At 38.8% G+C, this 20,272-nt stretch overlaps 2 protein-coding genes across 4 annotated transcripts; one reads left to right on the forward strand and one right to left on the reverse strand.

Annotated features, from left to right (window-relative positions):
- The first annotated feature begins 280 nt into the window (after positions 1 to 280).
- On the forward strand, positions 281 to 16,132 carry sh3gl3a (SH3-domain GRB2-like 3a). 3 transcript variants are annotated; one of them, XM_079457678.1, is made up of 11 exons: positions 281 to 478; positions 12,315 to 12,383; positions 12,459 to 12,531; positions 13,082 to 13,225; positions 13,590 to 13,723; positions 13,994 to 14,152; positions 14,645 to 14,748; positions 14,930 to 15,054; positions 15,252 to 15,284; positions 15,435 to 15,509; positions 15,618 to 16,132. In XM_079457678.1, the coding sequence occupies exons 1-11, from the start codon at positions 434 to 436 to the stop codon at positions 15,821 to 15,823; spliced, it is 1,167 nt and encodes a 388-aa protein (XP_079313804.1). In that variant the 5' UTR covers positions 281 to 433; the 3' UTR covers positions 15,824 to 16,132. The 3 variants fall into 3 exon arrangements, with proteins under 3 accessions (XP_079313804.1, XP_079313803.1, XP_079313805.1); XM_079457677.1 differs by having other exon boundaries at positions 300 to 478; positions 15,435 to 15,976; XM_079457679.1 differs by lacking the exon at positions 281 to 478 and having other exon boundaries at positions 12,314 to 12,383; positions 12,466 to 12,531; positions 15,435 to 15,976.
- A 2,521-nt stretch (positions 16,133 to 18,653) lies between these two features.
- gjd6 (gap junction protein delta 6) lies at positions 18,654 to 19,826 on the reverse strand (the record flags this gene model as incomplete). Its single annotated transcript, XM_079463756.1, has 1 exon — positions 18,654 to 19,826. The coding sequence occupies one exon, from the start codon at positions 19,824 to 19,826 to the stop codon at positions 18,654 to 18,656; it is 1,173 nt and encodes a 390-aa protein (XP_079319882.1).
- Positions 19,827 to 20,272: the final 446 nt, after the last annotated feature.

Consider the following 20,272-nt stretch of genomic DNA (forward strand, 5'->3'; position numbering starts at 1 on the left):
CTGATGAAGAAATTGAATGTTTACTGTATAAAGGTAGCTGGACCATAAAACAACCACTGCAAAACAAACAAGATCCTTATAATTCTCAGGGTTGCCATCACAGTTGTTTAGACTGCTGCTCTGCGTCATAGACAAAAGTGTCCCCGTTCATTTCAAATACAATAATTGATGGATTGTTGATTTTGTCATTAATGGGTCTCTCCGAGATGCTACCGTGACGTATGCGACGCTGCACCAATCACGATCTCCAGATTGAACCAATCCGCCCACCGCTCGTGTCACAGTTGAGGGTAGAAACCCACCGCGACATGCTGGTCCATCTTCAAGCGGCGGTTGATAATATTACCGTGAATTATATCTTTATGCTCGGTTAGATCTTATCCGTCACCTCGCTAAAGGTTTCCTTCTCGGTGATTTTCATCTTATTTTGAGGATGTCTGTGGCGGGGTTTAAGAAACAGCTGCACAAAGCCAGTCAGGTAAGGATTCGCCCGGGTTACCGTGTTTATGTGATAAACCCTCAACACCCCACGCGAGTGTTAAATGAGATTTATTGATAAAACACCTTTATCGTTTATGTGGGTTCTGACTGATTTCCTGTATCGTAACCACGTAACGTTACATCAGGGGTTGCAACAGGCCCGTCAAGGAAGAAATACGATTGTATTTCTTAACTTCGTAACAATGCTGCGATGCTTAAAGTGTATGTACTTATAAATCCGCGCAGCTCTTTGTACCGTAACAGTCCGTTAGTCTTTAACTCTAGGTGTGTTCGACTTTACGAGGCGCTGCGCAGACGAATCGTCGTATGACTCGGATGTATCGCGAGAGCGAGTTGAAACAACCGCTTTCGGGTCGTATCTCGCGATACTTGATGTCACACGCCGATCGGTCTGCGCAGCGTGAAGAAAAACATCAGCGCGGATGTTGCCGGGCCTGCAGAAGTGAAACGCTTCAGTTCTGTTTTTCTCAATTTGTTTTTTGTGCTAATTATTATATCACTATTATCGTCCAGTAACAGGCCAGATAAAGTTGCGTGATGAGGATGTTGGTCGAAATAACGGATTGTTATTATGACGTAAGCAAGGTTCCCAAGGTCTTTTTCCCGGAAACGTCTGTGAATTTATCTTTTTTTTTTATCGTTTTCATGTACACAGAAATGACTGCAAAGTCTTTTCTACTTTATTCCTTTGGTCTCTGATTTATTTTCCACAACATCAAGTAAAAACGTGAAAAATTGAAAATATTTCTTTTCATAAGCACGGTACAGTAAGTCACGTGGTTTCTAGAGCGTTCTAGTTGTCATTTGTCAATTAAAGATGCTTAACTGTTGTGTTAAACACATCATGTGTTTTTCCCCGAATGAAGATATTTACTGTTATTAGTGTACTGTTAATGTCTTGGTTTGGGAGACATGTCACATCACTCTAAATCCTGGGTAGAAAGTGTTTCCGTACTGGAATTCTTCTACAAAATACTGCAACATAAGCTTTAATGCACATTATTATTACTTGTTGCGTGGACCTGATAATACGTGTGTGTTTTACAATTGTACCTTGTGAAGCTAAAAACATGTGATTGATCGTTACTTGAATGATGTAGGAAATCCATGTAATCCTCGGTGATACGATGTTGAAGCGTTGTGGTCGCCGGCGCATTGTAACGTGCTTGATAACGTGTTCTGAGTGGTTTTGACATGTTGGTATGTGGGTGCTTATCTGCTGTGGGTAGTCGCAAGTCAAAATAGCCCACTTCTATACAATAATCTCATTGCCAGATATGACTTTCTTCCCACCTTGCATGTTTTTGCTTGCATTATGCATATATAAACATGAATTTTTGTTAGCTTTGCATTTGCAGTGGATGGAATAGTGTGAATTTGTTTGGGCACATCTGCAATTCTAAGTTAAAAATTCTACCATTTGGTTACACTGTAAAAAAGATCTTCCAGGGCTCTAGACTAACTTTTTGCACTGGTTGCACTGGTGCGCCTAATTTTTTTTTTTAGGTGCATCAGCATAAAATTTGGGTGCACCCAAATGTTCGACCGGATCCCATTTAGGCGATATTGACTTGTTAATGATTAACTAACAATCTGGTAAAAATTTAAATTTTTAAAAAGGAAAGGTAACTTACTGAAAAAGTATGCTTCACTGAACTGAAATACATTTCAGTTGGTTTAGATACATTTACAACATCTGTGTCTCCGTCGATTAGGAATGCCATGTACGGTGTCAGTACACGATCCGTTCCACCTGCACGATCCGTTCTGAGCATGCGCGTAATTACGTATTAGAAAACGTCATTGTTTTCCTACACTATTGGTACCGTGACGCAGGCGATGAAACATTTGACGGCCAGGTGGCACAACTGGCAGCATATTTTTTGTTTTGTAGGCTAACGTTACATAGTTTAACCGTTCACGGCGAGTCTGTTTTTAAATGTTGCTTACGTTACCGTGATTACGATGTGTTTATGTGGTTGCCAATCCAAAATAATACAGTTGTTACATGAACATGGATGATTTTGGTTACATGTGTAATAAAGTATTTTTATCGACTTCAAATCTTCAGTTTCCTCCAAACTCCATTTTGCGATTCATTGCTGTATCATGTCTATTTACCTTACCGTGTTTCGAACTGAGATCAGTAGTATTGTCAAAGACGGTTTGTGTCGTTTTTTTAATTAAAATCTGATAATACTAGATAACTTTAAATGTAGTAATTGATTAGTATGGGTCTATATAGGCTAATATATCTATCCATTTAATCTAAATTAGTAAAATAATCCCTTCAATGGCGTTTACAGAAACCAATAAGGAACATAACACATGTCTAACTAGACTATATTAATTTACATGAAGAAAGAACTACAAAGTCAGGGGAAACATTACAGTATTTCAAACTGACTTGACAGAACGCATAGTGAAATGATACGAGGTGGACAGCAGCGAAGTAAATTGAGTATTGTATTTAATTTAACAGTAAAAAATATAAACAAAGTAAAACAAAGCTGCGCAAGCGTGGAACAGATCGTGCTGTGTCGTAAATCATCCCACAACAAAATCATCATTTGCGCAAGAGCGGTTTCTACAATGTCGTTGTGCGCATGCGCAAACGGATCGTGCAGGTGGAACGGATCGTGTACTGACGAACGGACTGTTCGCAACATGCACAGACGTATTGTTTTTCAACGTATCTGTGATGACTCCTATAATTTGGGCGCGCGACATCATTGTATTAGAACCCGTCACAAATGCACTTTTGCCGGCCATGGTCTTCCCACACTCTTCACTGTAAATGCAGTGCATTATTTCATCAGCTTTGTATCTTAGCCAGGGAAACTTGTCGAGCCGATCCGAAATCTATTTACTTTCGCCCTTTTAATTTCAGTCGGCTCGGACTCGATTGTATCTGGCTCATTATCGAATGCCGTCTTCGGACCAATGCTTGACATAACCTGGGAGGTTGATGGCTCCGTGTCAGAGCATTGTTTAAGATTATTGCACGGAGTCTTATCAAAAAAGTTTTCAATCGTTCTTTTCATCTTTTCTACTCACCTCTATCTCTGTCTGATTGCACCACACGCGATTTTTAAATGTAAACGCACGTACAGGAATATCTGGACCACGGCCAATCAGAGGGGGGGTCCGCCCTACACTATCTCTAATTGGTTTAGACCACGTAATGGGACTTATGTGTGACAGGGAGACTTGAGTCGCGGAGACTTTTTTTCTCCGTCGAACGGCTGGTCGCACCGGTGTGACCTCAGATTTTTTTAAGTCGCACCATTGAGAATTTAGGTCGCACCAAATTAGTCGCACTCTAGAGCCCTGTCTTCTACGTAAAAAGTATTTTGTTTGACCGTAAATTTACAGAAAAAGGGGGAAATTCTACAGGGAAAACGCTTTATTCCACAGTTCTACAGAACAAATCATTACATTTAATATATATCCTTGTATCCTAGAATATACAGAAAAAATAATAACTTTACAGGAACAATATAAATGTTACGGTATGTTTCTGTTTTTCCAGTTTACAGAAAATGTCTGTTTTTTGTACGGATTTATTCACAGTGTAGTTTGATATGCTCAGCAAAGAATATCAGCATCACTTACGAGCTTTTCAATCATTCCGCTCAATGTTAGTATTGTGATGAATGTTAATAATGTTGATTAGCTCTCTATGGTTATTTCATGATCATCTACACATGCGACCTCAAAAAAACATGAATATTATTCTTCTTTTTCTTTGTGGCCTTAATGAGGTTTGGTTTCCAGGGTGGCACTTGTTTTCATTGGTGTGTGTGTGTTTTTGAACCCCATGCTGTGCCCACCAGGCAGCAGCGCTGTCGTTCATTGTTTAAAAAAAGGCCTTTTAATGGCTATTCTCAAAGCGTATGAGCAACAGTTTCTGCTTGTGCTTTTGGGACAGAATGAAAGGTATACAGAATTTACAGAACACAACGTTTGCACATACATATTTATCGAATTCAGACTGTCACTGAATTATATCGTCAACATTACGTCCTATTAAAATGCATGCTCACAAATGAAATCGGACACGCACATACAGTAGGTCATACATACGTCATGCTAAAAGTGCTCCTCGTGTGAAGTGCACTGGATTGTATAAAAAAATATACATTCAATTATATTATTTTGTTTGCATGTTATGAACACTTGTATTTTCTTATTGTAATATTTATGTATTTGACTTCTTCCACCATCTTGGTATGGAGTATTCCACAATACATTATGGCATTATCTTCACCACAAAGGACATGTACATGTTGCGTCAGATTCTGTAATCATAGACCTGCCCTTTGGAACAGACTATGGGTCTGAAGCGCACCCACGTCTTCAAATGGAATGAACTGTTTTGTTTCTCTCACCGCATTGGTTGGCTATATTTCATTATTGTTGATAGTATCTTGTACTTTGTTTGCTAAAGGCTAGGTTGGGAAGATTTTGTTCATCATTTTTTTACTGTTAGCTATCAGCGCATTCTCGCCATATTCAACAAATCTTTGTTGCTGTTGAAGGAATCAGCCAGTTTACCAAACGAAATGAGTCACTATTATATTACCATTATTATGACTAATACCTTACTGGAGGTGTTTAAAGGACATTTATTTATCTGTGTACAGTGTATTCTTATTATTTTGCACAGATGGTTTTAAACGAATACTATACTTGGATTCATTTAAATGACACACTACATACTGTAGTAGTAGTATATCCCGACATAGCTGTTGTTATATCTGTTGTCAGGCATGAACCTTCATAACCCAAACATATAATAAAATATTCTCACCCTGCACCCTGTAAGAGCACAAAGGGCGTCCATTTTAGAGTTTCAGTTCTGTTAACCTTCCTCCATATGCAACAGCAGGGATTCGCAATGCAAATTACAACAAGAAGTGTTCGAACCTAATGTGTTTTATCCAGCACAAATGAATATCAGGAACCACCTGTGAAACGTGGGCTTCATGCTATGCAGAGAACACAGAGTCCTCAGAACGTGTGATTCACGTGAAAACACTCCGATTAACCCGCAGACGTGTTTACACGATTCATTATTGATTACATTTTATTGATCAGAAAAGTCCCTCCTGTTGAGAAACACCACTCCAACCCCACTGATCTGTGTTATTTCTTACATTTGCAATGTGCTCCTGCAGCTTTTTGGCACGGTTATTGTTTTACTGCAGATGGGCGCTGCTCGTGTACACACGATGGAATGTAAACCATCTATAGGGAATGCAGGATTGTACGGATACAGATGTTTTTAGCTCTTGCTGAATCCCTCAGCATCGTGGATTTGAGACCAGGCTGTAGTGTTTATGATTTAAAGATGTCGATTAAACACCACAACAGCACAAAAACTCTTCAAAAGCATACAGCGCCATCCACTTATACTTGTCATTTTTGTTCAAAATACAGTTTATAAACATTTGAATATGTTAAAATATAGAGTGTCACGCAAAGATTTGTGTGGATGTGCAAGTGCGTGTATTTATGAATGGATTCATTGAAACAGACAGCTTACTTTACAAAAGCACTATTTGATAAACATTTCTTATCAACCACCCATGTTGATCTGCTGGTAGCAGAGAGTGGCTCTGCCGGACAAACTCTTAAGTGACTCTTAAATGAGATGTTTATAAACGCTCATCCTTTCCCGAGGGGAAGCACATGATGGATGCTCTTATTTGAGGTCTTTCCATCTCACAAGCCTAGAAGAATAAAACGTTCTGGCATTAGATTGAAGAGTGAAAGTGGCGAACAAAACTGCTTTTCCTGAACTACTAACAATATTTTTTCCTAATTTCAAATACAAATATTTTTTCTATGTGCATTTATTTACAGAATATGACAACTGGAGAAACAGGTCAAAATAACAGAAAAGGTTTTTTTTTGAGATCTCAAATACTGCAAAGAAAGCAAGTTCTTATTCACTTTCAAGCAGTTTAACGGTCATATTTCTACACATATTTAGGAAAACTTCAAACATGATTTTTTAATGTGATGAGAACCTGGATTTTTCTCATAGTTTCCACGTGTCTTGTCATGCTGTCAGGCTTTCACATTGCTATTGGATGACCTTATGTCACTCCTGAGGTTTGGACAATTCATCTAGAAATGCTTATTAAATAAACATTTGGAACGGTCTCTTCAGTTTTTTTTCCGCAGCTGTATGTTTGAAAATGTAGTTGTATATCTATAATTTTCTTTTTAATTTTGCTGAAATTGCTGATAATGTTAAGAAGAGGTGTAGGCCAGATATGTCATTTTGTTATGCAAATTGCAACTAAAGATTCCAGAAATAAAATGAAAGTAATATTTAATTGTCGATTGACCAAATCTTTTGCTGTTGCATATCATATAGGTTCTTACTCTTTGTTTTACTGGACAAATTACAGTAAATATAGTAACGGGGTGATAACTAGGTACTTTACCATGTAGTTACCTTATACCACCCGGTACTTTCCTAGGAAGTACACTGTAAGTACACGTACTGTAGAATAAAGTGCAACTTTTCTGTGATACTAAAATGATTCGAAATAGTTTAGCTTTGAAAACAGATCTCAAGACCTTCAATGCATTACATCTAGTTGTTTTTGAAACATTCAGTAATATTCAAAATGATTAAGCCACATTGGCATGTTGTCTTCAGTATCTTAATTCGCTGATATTTTAATTTAGTACTCATGACCATGTCTATACTATGTTACTCTGGACATACTGTGACATTAAGCGGTTTAGACATTCTGTTATTAAAATAGATTTGAAGAACCGGTACTTGAAAAGTTGGGAGAGGAAATCGCACACAGCCATGAAGAAAAAACACAGTTGTTGAAATGGTATTGTTTTGTCGGCTTTTAGCTGTAAAGGAACAATGCGCATCGGTCACGGTAGCTCCATTGATCTTGATTCAGTATTGTCTTTGTTCTCCAGGGAGATAAAAGGTCAGAACGCTCGTGCTGTGAAACTCTTTCACCGTCCTCTGGATTTATACTTCAGTGCCCTGCAGGAAATGACGCTTCTGAAAGAACCTCGAGCCTGTGAAAACCGTACTGTGCCGTATGCTCAATTCCTACATTCGACATCTCCTTTTGATTCGTTTACTAAATAAATATCCTCGTTTCGCATAATATATGATCATCTAAAGAACTGGTTGAATATTTCTCCTTGCTCTGCATTTAATCTTTGTCCTTCTTTATGTAAGTAAAATGAACCAAGTCAATTTAAGGCCCCTAAGCCTCTTTATCTTTATGTTTAGCTATAACTAAAGTAGTGGTGTTTGTAATGGAGTCGTGATTTCTGCTGTGACTTTTATTAACACAGACCCCACTGTGTTCAGTATAGGCGTCATTATCAATGCTTGACTCCCAGAAGGCTGTTGTTTCCGTTCAACCCTGAATGTAGGTATTTGCAGTACATGGAGATAGAAATTGCACTCTGGGTAGAGCCTTGGTTGGCATGCAACGTGCAGGTAGTCATCGTTACGTCATCCAAATGCCTTTTTCTTCACTGGTGGTCTGTTTTCATGCAAGTAATCGAGTCGTTTGAACACAAGCGTTCACTAAATTGACCAGATTCAACCCTTAAACTCATGGAGCTGACAACTAGTGTAAAACCTTCTAGACCATCATCAAACTAGCAATAAGTGGGGATTGTAGAACTTTATTACGCGGCTGGAATACTTGATTCTGATTGGTCAGTCGTCGCGTCTCTGCGGTTTGCTATGCCCTGATAACCACCACCGCTACAGCTGATAACGCAACACTCATCTGGTTTGTTGTCTGGGTTTATTTTGCTGGGTCTTAAGAAAGGTTACTTAAGAATGGTGGGTGTTAAAAGTCTGTGGGAATCCATGGAGCTTTAGTTTACTGCGGCACAGATTCCGTTTGGGTCTGAGGATGCGTTTTATAAAAAAGGGGCAGTTGCGATTTGCGACCGTAACCACACATTCATGTCTTTCTACATCTGATGCATAACACAGAGTCCTACTTCTTCAAGGTTTTTAAAAATGTTGTCATTGAGCAGGTGAAAAGACATACTGCCATATCAGGCCACTTCTTCCTGTTATGGCTAAATTTACTCTGACCTAGTTAGTTGCAACCAGGTACAGAAAACATGGGACATCGGGTCTCAACAGGCGAGCTGTAATCCAATAATGGTTCAGAGGCGACTTCTGATAACTCGAAAGTGAACATAAAGGTCAAAATGAATCTCCCTGTACAGACACTGTATTTAAAATCGCACTAAATTGAAGAAGATGTAGCGCACGTAACCAAGGTCTGAAAAGATGTGTGTTTGTGTGTAATGACCTTACATCAAGAACACAGCGGCAGGTCTGTCTGAAACAAACATCATCACAGTTTTATCTGCAAACTTTGAAACGTTTTCTTAGATGTGTCTCAAGTGGGTCAGTTGCTATTATCACAATATGACTGGATCATGAATATTTGACTATATGTTAATAACTGCGCATTAAATTCCACACTGACATTATAGTGGTGGCATTTGCCGCTTAATGTATTTTGCAGCGCAGTGGGATGGATGGATAGAGCGAGATTGTTTGCCATTTTGTTTCCTCAATGAGACTAGTGCTGTTTGTATTGTTGCGTGTATTGTAGCAATTACATTATAATGTCTGATGAATATCAACAGAATGAATGAATGACGTAAAGTCACCCAAAAGCAATTCGAGAGAATGCAAAGATGCATGAAAAATCTGCCTTATTCAATCATATATTAATTTTGAAAAAGAATTATACAGAATATGTATATATATTATAATATACTGTATATATATATACATATATATCTGTCGTTTGTGTCACTGTTTAGTGGAAGACTTTTATAAAACAAGCCTTATATTTAATTTGTATGTTTTTGTGACATATTAATTCAACAAGTATTCATTTTTGGTCATATTGTCTGGATCATGTTTAATGTCCAGCTTGACATGTACGGCAGGTTTAATGTGCTTTACACCAGGGTTGTGTGCAGGAGGGCTTGAGCATTGCTGTGCGCGGCACGCAGGAGACTTATGTTATGTTTCTTGTAATTTTTTGATCTGTTTAATATTGCTAATGGCACGTTTACAGTCATTTTATTGGCTTAAATGATGTTCATCGGAAAGCCTCGGCCTCAATATCCTCAATTTTCTTTATGTTCGAGTGACTGCGCATCGGTGTAACAGTACACGCTGCTTTAAAAGATGTTTTCAGTCTATTTATAAACTTTCACAAGATGACACGTCGCCGTGTTCAAGTTCACGCTTTGCAGGTTGTTTTTTTCCTGAGACGATCTGTTTTTTTACTTTATGTGGCTTTTACCTCCATAGATGGAAACTTTTGTAGTTTTTGTTTTGCTTGTTGACTCTGTTGCATATCCGACCGATTTAAGGTCATTAACATTTAACAATAACATGTTTAGGCTATTTGGTCGAAAAGCACGATGTTGTGCAGGAATGTCGTCATCGTCTGGACTTAACATAACAATTTTCTTCCTTATTTCAGTTTTGCTCATTCCTCTGTAAATGAAACACTTGTCCATGAAGAGGAAACGAGAAAGGAGTCTCTCTAATCTGCTTGTTGCCAGGGGACGTCTTGTGAGACTCGGCCCTGTCTGTTTAATATTAATCAAAAACACAGAAAGGTCATTGAACTGATCACCCATAGTGCTTTCATTTGAAACTTAAAGGGGTCATATCTCAAAACCAAGTGGATTTGCAACTTGCTGACATCATGAAATGACTACACACATTTACACAACTGTTCGGTGTTCAGAAACACCAAAGTCTAATTCTCTGTAAAAATGGTCTGGTACCTTCTGATCTTAGCAGTGCAGCATTGTGATGAAGAAACGAACTATAGCATCATTAATGGCTGGTGACGGTGTTGGTGAACCAGAGAAAGAAGTAGGTCAATACCCAGAGTACTTTTACAAGTGTGTTAGTATAAATGTAGGGCACTACATAAAGAAACTATTTTATGAAGGAAATATATTAACTTGTGAGCTTGGTTATGTGCAAAACTACGTATTTTTGAGATTCACCCTTGTGTGGGGGACTGGTCCAATAGTTTGTCTTATAATACTGATAAATTGATGAAAATTTAAAGGGTCATTCCACCCAAAAATGAAGATTCTGTCATGGATTACTCACCCTCTAGTTGTTCCAGACTGTATACATTTCTTTGTTCGGTTGCACACAACAAAAGATATTTCGCAAAAATGTTAGCATCCAACAGTTCTGAAGCACCATTGACTGCCATAATGGGAGAAATTTAAATGGTAGTCAAAAGTGCCCCAAAACGGTTGTTTTCCTACATTCCTCAATTCCTATATTCATCTTCTTTTGTGTTCAACAGAACCGAGAAATTTCTAAAATAGTTTTCCTACTATGGCAGTCAACGGCGCTTCAGAACTGTTCCATTATTCCCAAATATCTCTCTTTGTGTTCAACCGAACAAAGAAATGTATACATGTCTGGAACAACTAGAGAGAGTTATTCGTGACAGAATTTTTGGGTGGAGTATCCCTTAAAGTCCTTTAGATGAGTAATGACTAATGTAGTCAACAAACCAGTCGGATGTCTTAAATTTATGTGAAATTGAACGTGGTGGATTTTTCCAAAATAGTAACACTTTCGCTTCGAGGACAATTGTGGAGTCGTAACATTCATTGAAGGTTTTACAGTGGAGAGAATCAGGTTACTGTTATATTGTGCAACCTGATCGTGAATTACTTGCTATTTTTACAAGGTGGCCTATTCGTATGCTGTGAATCGTGCACCTCTGTTTATCTGTTTGTGTCTTGTGTTGAGATACACCGATATATCGGCCAATAATCGGTATCGGCCGCTAAAAGCCATTTTTCACACTATCGGACCTTTTAAAAACAGCCGATGATCAGGGCCGATATATCCTGTCAATCTAGAACATTTTAATAAATGCGTGCTCTGTATATAGATGTTCAGAAACATCACCAGTTTGATGTTTATAATTAATAGTCATTATATGAAAAAACAACAGAAAGAAATATTATTTTAATCTTCAGGATTGGTATCAGCAGATATCCCTCTGAATAATCAGCTATGGGTATCGCTGGAGAAATGTAGTATCAGTGCATCTCAAGTTTTGTGTGATTTGGAACGTCTTGATGTTGTGAACCTCCACCAGTTTATACCCACTGACCTACAAAAACTTGAACCTAATTTTTGTTCTGCTATGTGAGATATGTTAATCCTCTTAGTGATTATAAGTGGTGGTTTGTATTTAACTCTCAATGTAAGTACAGTTTGTCTATGACACTGTAGCCTGAGGCTTGGACATAAACTGACATAACTGCATTTCTCACTCTACGATTTTACATAACGTTAGCTATGGGCATTCACTTCGGCGTGCTATCAGTGCATTCATTTTGGTACCTATCATTTTGTGAGTTATTTTAAATTTGATTTTCACGAAGGTTTTATGATCTCAAATGAATTGAAATGCTGCGAGCAATAGCGACAACCTGGCGTTTCCTGTGATCCTGAAAATGTGCTTTTATCGGCCGATATATCGGTGCATCTCTAATATATTAACTTAATTATATTCCATCATATTGTAACTAAAGTAAGGAAACAAACAATAGATCAAGACCTGTGATGTCAGGCAACATTTCTACGTCAGTCAACTATGACAGAGGCGTCTTCATTGATTATTACCGCCGCCCACCGTCTGCTGAGAATCATTTTCAGCCGCCTAATGTTACCGCTTCCTCTCTCTTATTTAATTTCTCTATATTCTCTTGTGCAGTTGCTGAGCGAGAAGATAAGCGGCACTGAGGGGACCAAGCTCGATGAAGACTTTATGGAAATGGAGCGGGTACGAACCTTTGCGTAACTTGATTTATGTACACATTTACCTTCTCCATCTAACCCGGTTTTCCCACCTTCGCAGAAAATAGAAGTCACCAACAAATCCGTTTTTGACCTTATAACCAAAACCACAGAATACCTCCAACCAAACCCAGGTATGCAGACGTCCCCCAAAGCTTAAGCTGATGGTTCCCCAAATATGAAAATTCTGTCATAAGGTTTCATCCTCTTGTCATTTCATACCTGTATAAATGACTTTGTTCTGATGAACACAGAGAACGATATTTGTAAGAACTTTAGCAATTTTCAATTCTGTGACATCATTGAGTGCCATAGTAGGAAAAATTGAATGGTAGTCCCCAGAACTGTTTGTGTTCCTTAATTCTTCAAAATATCTCACTTTGTATTCAACAGAACAACAAAATAATAAACAAAACTATGGTAACGGATGATGTCACAGAACTTAAAATGGCTTAAATTCTTACAAATATCTCCTTGTGTAATAAATGAGTCTTTTGGGTGAACTATCCCCTCAAATGAATTAATAACGTAATACTTGAGAAATCATTTTTAGCTTTAATTCATGAGAATCAAATACGTCAGCAATGCAAAGAATCACATGCTTGTCTCTTCTAAGTTTGTGTGGTTTCACAGCCAGCGAATCAGAGTGCAGCGTTGTGATTTATGACGTGTATTTCTACACAGCATCGAGAGCCAAACTGGGAATGCTGAACACGGTGTCTAAAATCCGAGGGCAGGTAAAGACTACAGGCTATCCTCAGACCGAAGGGCTCTTAGGAGACTGCATGCTGCGATACGGTCGAGAGCTGGGGGAGGAGTCGTCTTTCGGTAAACATCGCGCGCACATGCACAGACACGAACCACAGTAACGGAAATCCTGCAGCAATGCAGAGGAATGCTGTTACTTTCTCTCAACCTCACACACTGAGCTTTGTGAAATGCGTTTCCCCTTCTCAAAGAAGAACACAACTCTGACACCTTGTGGTGTTTTTTGTAAGCGCAGTTGACGAGACGTTCGATATTTCGACAGGAGATGTTTCTCGTTTTTTTAACATGACATCATGTACGGCCTGCAGTACGATGCAAGATTTTGCTGTACCGTTTATAGTGTGGAAGCATTACTGTGCTGAGTAAATACCATTGCTGTTAGCGTCTCTTACTCGGTGCTGTTGCGTATGCACGATGTTCACAGGCTGTGCACTGGTGGAAATCGGTGAAGCCATGAAGCAGATGGCCGATATTAAAGACGCCCTCGATATCAACGTAAAACAGAACTTCATTGATCCACTACAGACCCTTCAGGACAAAGATCTCAAAGAGATTGTGGTATGTCACTTTTTCGAGATCGTTTCAACATTTTCACACTGTACCGTCACCTTAGAGAATTGTTATTGAATTACAGCTGAGACGTAAATGTCATGTGGTTGTTAGACAGTGATGTCATGTCAGGCCCTGCTGTCTTGAACTGTTTTACATTAAAGCCCGTTTCAATGATTCTCTTTGAATAATTTATCATTAATGGATGTCTTTTAAATTCTTATAAAGAACACATGTTGTGATATTTCAGAAAGTTACCATGTGTGTGTGTTTTTTTAGCATCACCTGAAGAAGCTGGAGGGTCGACGGTTAGATTTCGACTATAAGAAGAAGCGTCAGGGCAAGATTCCCGATGAGGAAATCAAACAGGCTGTTGAGAAGTTTGAGGAGTCCAAAGAACTCGCCGAGAGGAGCATGTTCAACTTTTTGGAGAACGATGTAAGAACCACAACTTCTGATAAGATCAACCCGACACATTTTTGTTTGAATGATTTACTTGAAATATGTGATTCTTACCAAGGGGGGCCGTGGCCCATGAGGGAGCCCAGACGGACTTCCAAGGGGGCCACAAGTTTAGACTACTAGTTTAAAATGAGACAAAATGAGATGAGAAAATATATAAAACTAAGTTATTTCTTATTAATTGGCCATTTTATGATGAATAAATGTTAACGTCAAGCTCTGAAATATGAATTATATATATATATCGTGGAGCCTAAAAGGTTGAGGACCCCGTTTCAAGAATTTTAAAATATACCTCTTAACATGTTTCATTTCCAACATTTGTGAGCATTATAATTTCACAAATTTAACAATTGCTTAACAAGCATTGGTCAAATGTGCCTCTGACACCCTAGAAACACTTTATTCGATAGATGTACAATTCAGATCAGTAAAATCTGACACTTATGTCACACAAAACACCTATAGGTGGAGCAAGTGAGTCAGTTATCAGCTCTCATTGAGGCCGCACTGGATTACCATCGACAGTCCTTAGAGATCCTGGAAGAACTAAACAGCAAATTACAAAACAGGTACATTTATACACAACTGACTATAGAACAGTTTATATACTCAAAATAAAATAGAAAAATGTAGATGTTTTTGATTTATTCTGCTGTAAAATATGTGATTTCTTTTTTTTTTACCAAAGTGTAATTCAAATTTAGTGTTCTTTGCTGATATGTATCTGAACACACATATCTCGTCTCACAGTTTAGCTACGGCAAGCAGTCGACCCAAGAAAGAGTTCAAGCCAAAGTCGATCATGTCCAGTCTGGAGACGTTCGAGAACAATCAGCACAATGGACTGTCCCACACCTCATCCGTCAAAGCCACAGGTATCAGATCACACTTTTTTGTGAATAGAAAAATGAATGTTTGCTATTTAACCCATTACATTACGATTCATTTTGTTGTGTCTATTTTCTTTGTTTGCAACTTTTGAGTCCGTTTCTGAAATAACGTCCATTGCGTGTTGTTTACATGTTCCGCCATCACCACGTTGTCATACATTATTCCTCAATATCCTTTGCAGATATTCATGTCAACCACACTGTAAATGGAAAAAGTAGGTGTTCATGTTTTATTCAAGATTTTAAGTAGGACTATTGTATTTTTTTTATACCTGTTCCTAATACAAGGCAAAACTCATACAGGAATCACGTCTCATTCATCATCTCTTTTGTTTCATCTCATGTTTTTTTGTTGTTGCTGTCAGCTGATTATTTCACCCACACAACACCAATAAATCAAACATGGCCTGAAAGCCCCAATGGTAATACCTGTAACACACGTGAGTATCGTGCACACGTCACCAGAACCCATCTTGAATCTATTAGACGGAACGGCATTTTCTACAAACCTGTACGCTTTTCAACTCACGATATTGTATTCATTGCAGAAATAGAGACACACATGGACCAGCCCTGCTGTCGATCTCTGTACGACTTTGAGCCGGAGAACGAGGGCGAGCTGGGCTTTAAAGAAGGTGACATCATCATCCTCACCAATCAGATCGATGAGAACTGGTATGAAGGCATGATTAACGGCGAATCGGGCTTCTTCCCCATAAACTACGTAGATGTCCTGGTGCCTCTCCCTCAATGAGCCAATCAGAACCAGGACACCAATCCCCAGGACCGTATCGAGCATCCGCTGTATCACCCAACATCCCCTGCTGCATTCTCACCGATGAAAGCCTTGTGTTTCGCCACAGACTCTTTTAAAACCTTCAGTATTTATTTTGTACTGTTTTACAGGCCTCGTGGTGCAACATCACCGCAACAAGTTGTTTTTGTCTTGTTTTCCAGTTGAAACAAACGACGAAACATCCTTAAAATAAGATGCGGTTAAGTGACTTGAATTAAGGTCAATTTCTTATTGTTAGATTGATATATTTTTTATATTTAAACAAGGAAAAATGGGAAGCGAAATCAAGGTAATAAGTACAACAGTATGATAACACTAAATATAAATACATTTTAAGGATGTTTTTATGTTTTAACTGAAAAAATAGTTTTTTGGCGTTGTATTGTCAACATACTTTTTGAATTAAGTTTCAACACAGCCTTCAATTTATTTGTTTATTTAAATGTGATGCATCCAACGGGGTGTGTGTGTTTTCCTGCTGTTTCCGTACGTCGTCTCGCTGTAATATTGGGTTTACCTGCCTGCTGTGGTCTTACGTGTTTTTTCAAACACACATTTTCTATAGACTGTGACTTTCTTGACTGCTACTCGTACTCCGTCTTCGTTTACATTTGACTTATTGTGATCTTAGGAATCATAGTAAGTAACGGTGGCTGTATTGCACTAAAGCTATATAGAAGAATACACACCCCTTGATGTGCACATTTTACTTCGGCATTTAAGAGTCTTTTTGTTTTGGAACATTGCACTTTCTACTGTATTTTTTCTGCCATGTCGGGAATACACATTTTATCCGTCTTATCGTATGGACTTTATTGTAAATGTAAATATATATATATATATATATATATATATATATGTATTGATATGAACGTGTACTGTATGTTAGGGAACCTTTTTGTTTGCCCTGTAATGGTTTGCTCTACAGGATAAAGAATGACATTTTGAATATTTCAGATGTTAATTCTGTCCTCAGTCGAACCATCATGCGCTTAGCGATTGCATAAGACGGCTTTGGAATCTTTATATCTGGACCAATTATGTTTAAACTGACAGAACGAGTATCGTTTCCACGTGTCTGTCAACCAGAAATACACCAGTGTATTTCAACAATGTCAAACATTATTTTTGTTACTCTCCGCAGTATTTTTCTCATGCATGACAGGGAACTTTGAATGACTTTTGTGTTTGTGTTGGCTGAGACTGCCCTTGACCATTACAAATCTAAAAACCTTTTTAAATCAATTCCTGTTGGGCTTCTCTGTCTTTTATTTTTCTCGCATTCTTCAGGCCAAACAAAGCTGTCAGAGAGCAAAGAGGGAAAAATTGTAACTTTGAGTTGTATGTAAACCCGTAGATTTCTGTCGCAAAAATGTCGGTTTTGTACTGAAGTAATGGACTGAACCTGCTGTTTACTGTTCAAACAACACTGTTTACTGTTTATAAATATATAGGACACAACCGCACCTGTGTCCTATGGTGTGACAGCAAAAATGTAGAAATGGAGAGAAAACTGTCTTGCTATTTTATACGATAGCTATTAAAAATATAAAATAACATATTATTAACAGTTTGTTTCCTAAAAATTATTTGCTGCACCATAGGACACATGTACGTATACTTGTTAACAACCTAAATTTATCTTTATTTATAGATACTGTATTTAAATAAAACATGGCAAACAATAGTATGATATGTTCTTGGTTTGACTGTATTGCCATGTTGGGTTCTTTGCAATGTGGGACACGGTGTTCCGCTCACATGTACATTGTAGTATGTCATTCTATTTATTACAGAAAATGTGCATACTATACACCTTCTACGTATCACAAAAAGTAGTATGATTCTCGAGAAAAGCCCAATAATCGCCCTTACAAAAAGAAGTTTAAGTTTGCTATATCTATAGTTATAGTATATTTTGCTATACTTGTACCCGTTTGATGAATATTTACTTTAAATGAATTAAGAATTGAATTACATTTCCAATATCATTAAGAGTCTACTTCAAATGAAAAAGTATACTTTGCTCTTTTGACAGAGTTGTGCACTAAAGACTTTTTTGGCATAGGTTTTCTGGGATTATTACAAGTATTGAACTAGCACACCAGCAGTATATCTGTAAATTCACTTGTAGTAACATTGCACGAAAACCGTAGTTGAAAGGTGCTTGTAAAGTTTACTACCGGTATGCTTAAAGTATACTTAAAATGTGCATTTTTAATCTAAAAAGTGAGAATATTTTGGCCTAAGTTCTAACAGTTCCCTTAAAAGTACACTAGTCCATTGATATTAGTATACACCAAGTATAAAAAATATACTTGAACTTTACTTAAGTATACTTAAGTAATAATATGAACTGCAAGTATACTTCACTTCTGTAAGGGCATGTTTTCAAATAGTACGTGCTTTTTCATAGTTCGATCGATGACCTAGATGTAGAATAGTTGACCTACAAAGAAACCAACAGCGTTTATACAAAACTGACATCCATCACTGCGTCACTGACTGAAAGGAAAGCCTGCGATTTTTCTCTTTTTGCTCTCTGACGTAATTTATACAGAAAGTTGTTTATAGATGTTGTAAATGAATATATTATAATCTTATGAATAAATAATGTCTAAATATGAATGACACAGTGTGGCTGTACATTTTCAATTTATTCTTTCAAACACTCATGTAGATATACATTTAAAACAATGAAAAACAGCGATCATAAACAATCAATCCATCAAACTCTATAAAGATTTTAAGACTTTGTCCACAAGTTCCATATAACATTTACATCAGTTTATATCCAAACCTCAGCGCTCCTTTGGTTTGTCCCTCTTCCTTTATTCGTCTGCGATTTACTCTTCGGCGGCTGTGTTCCACGGTGGGCGTTCACCTGCCGGGAATCCTTTTCTTTGTTCGTTGAACAGTTCCCAGCACAGTTCCAGTCCGGCTGATGCTCCACTACTAGATCCAAGGTGGGTAAAGACGCAGTGCTTGTCACCTCTCTGTAGGCCAATGAGGCGATGGATTGTGTGTCTTGGTTGATAGCCCCATATCCACCTTTCCAAGAGCCGTCCTTGATGAGCATGGACTTCTTGATCATCTTCCAGCCCAGATGATTGAGCTCCAAGAAGTTGAGGAAGATGCAGAGGACCCCGACACAGAACATGAAGATCAAGAACACAGTTTTCTCGGTGGGGCGAGAGACATAACAGTCCACCCTTTGCATGCAAGGAGACGCCGTGCACACAAAGTGAGCCGGGACGTAGAAACCAAAGAGGAGCCACTGAGCTACAACAAAGACGACCTCTAAGATGGCACGGAAGCATACGTGGAAGACGTAGTACTTGGATAGAACCCCCAAGGAGTTTTTGGTGGGAGCAACGGCCTCCCGCATGACCGTTGAGCTCTTCTGGGCGCTCTGGTTGGTGATGCCCTCAAGGACGTCGGCGAGACTGTGGCCAAGGTGTCTGTGCGACTTGATGGAGCAACTGTCCGAGTCGCAGCTGCGGTCGTACGCCTCCCTGGCCTGCTCGCCGTCCGGGTGCTTGGACAGATTGTGCCAAGTGTAGATGATGAAGCAAAGTGAAGGAGTAGAAACAGTGATGATCTGGAAGACCCAGAATCGAGGTTGCGAGATGGGGGCGAAGGCGTCGTAGCAGACGTTGGGACATCCCGGTTGCAAAGTGTTGCAGACAAACATCTCCTGCTCATCCGTGTAGACGTCCTCGGTCGCCACCGCCACGATGAGAAGCCGGAAGATGACCATGACGGTGAGCCACAGGCGTCCGATCATGGTGGAGTGCTGGTGCACGGCATCCAGCAGCCTCTTGAGCAGCGTCCATTCTGTCATGTCTCTGCGCACCAGCCTCCCGAAGTGCAGCACCTGAAATAGATCCACTTTAGCTCTGTTGCCAGCCAGGACAGACGTTTTCATGTTACAGTTCTGGCCAGAGAGCGAAGGTGCCATCACTGCTCCCAGCCATCGCTTTCTCCTTCAGAGATAAGGCCTCAGCTCGGGAGCGCTGCCGGCCACTTCACAGCGGTCACATGGTGCTGTCCCTTGTCTTTAGAGTCCATTTACAAACCGCTGAAGAGACGGCACCCTTCTTACTCAAGAGAGCTTCTGATAGTGCCGGCAGATTACATACTTTTCAGATAACCTCCAAAGTGATAGGGCTGGTTCCTTCTGAAGGCCACGTTTAAAAAAATGCGACACAGATGTACTTGTAAACTGCCTGTTGTCGCTCATATTTGTAACTTTGAAATAGATTTTTTGCAGTAGCTGCATGCAGGTGCCGACTGGATTGCAACTACATTTTCAATTCCACTACATAAACATCGAAACTTGTACTAATATATTTAAAATACTATTTTGAGAAATTGGTTAAAAATGGTTAAAACAAGCAACTGAAA

Source organism: Barbatula barbatula (genome assembly GCF_947034865.1).
Source record: "Barbatula barbatula genome assembly, chromosome: 1".
Lineage (NCBI taxonomy): Eukaryota > Metazoa > Chordata > Actinopteri > Cypriniformes > Nemacheilidae > Barbatula > Barbatula barbatula.

Excerpts from the sequence above, each read along its gene's own strand:
- sh3gl3a (XM_079457677.1), top strand. The coding sequence starts at position 434 with ATGTCTGTGGCGGGGTTTAAGAAACAGCTGCACAAAGCCAGTCAG. Across the intron at positions 479-12,314 it reads AGCTGCACAAAGCCAGTCAG|TTGCTGAGCGAGAAGATAAG; the intron begins GTAAGGATTCGC and ends TCTCTTGTGCAG. Across the intron at positions 12,384-12,458 it reads ACTTTATGGAAATGGAGCGG|AAAATAGAAGTCACCAACAA; the intron begins GTACGAACCTTT and ends CCACCTTCGCAG.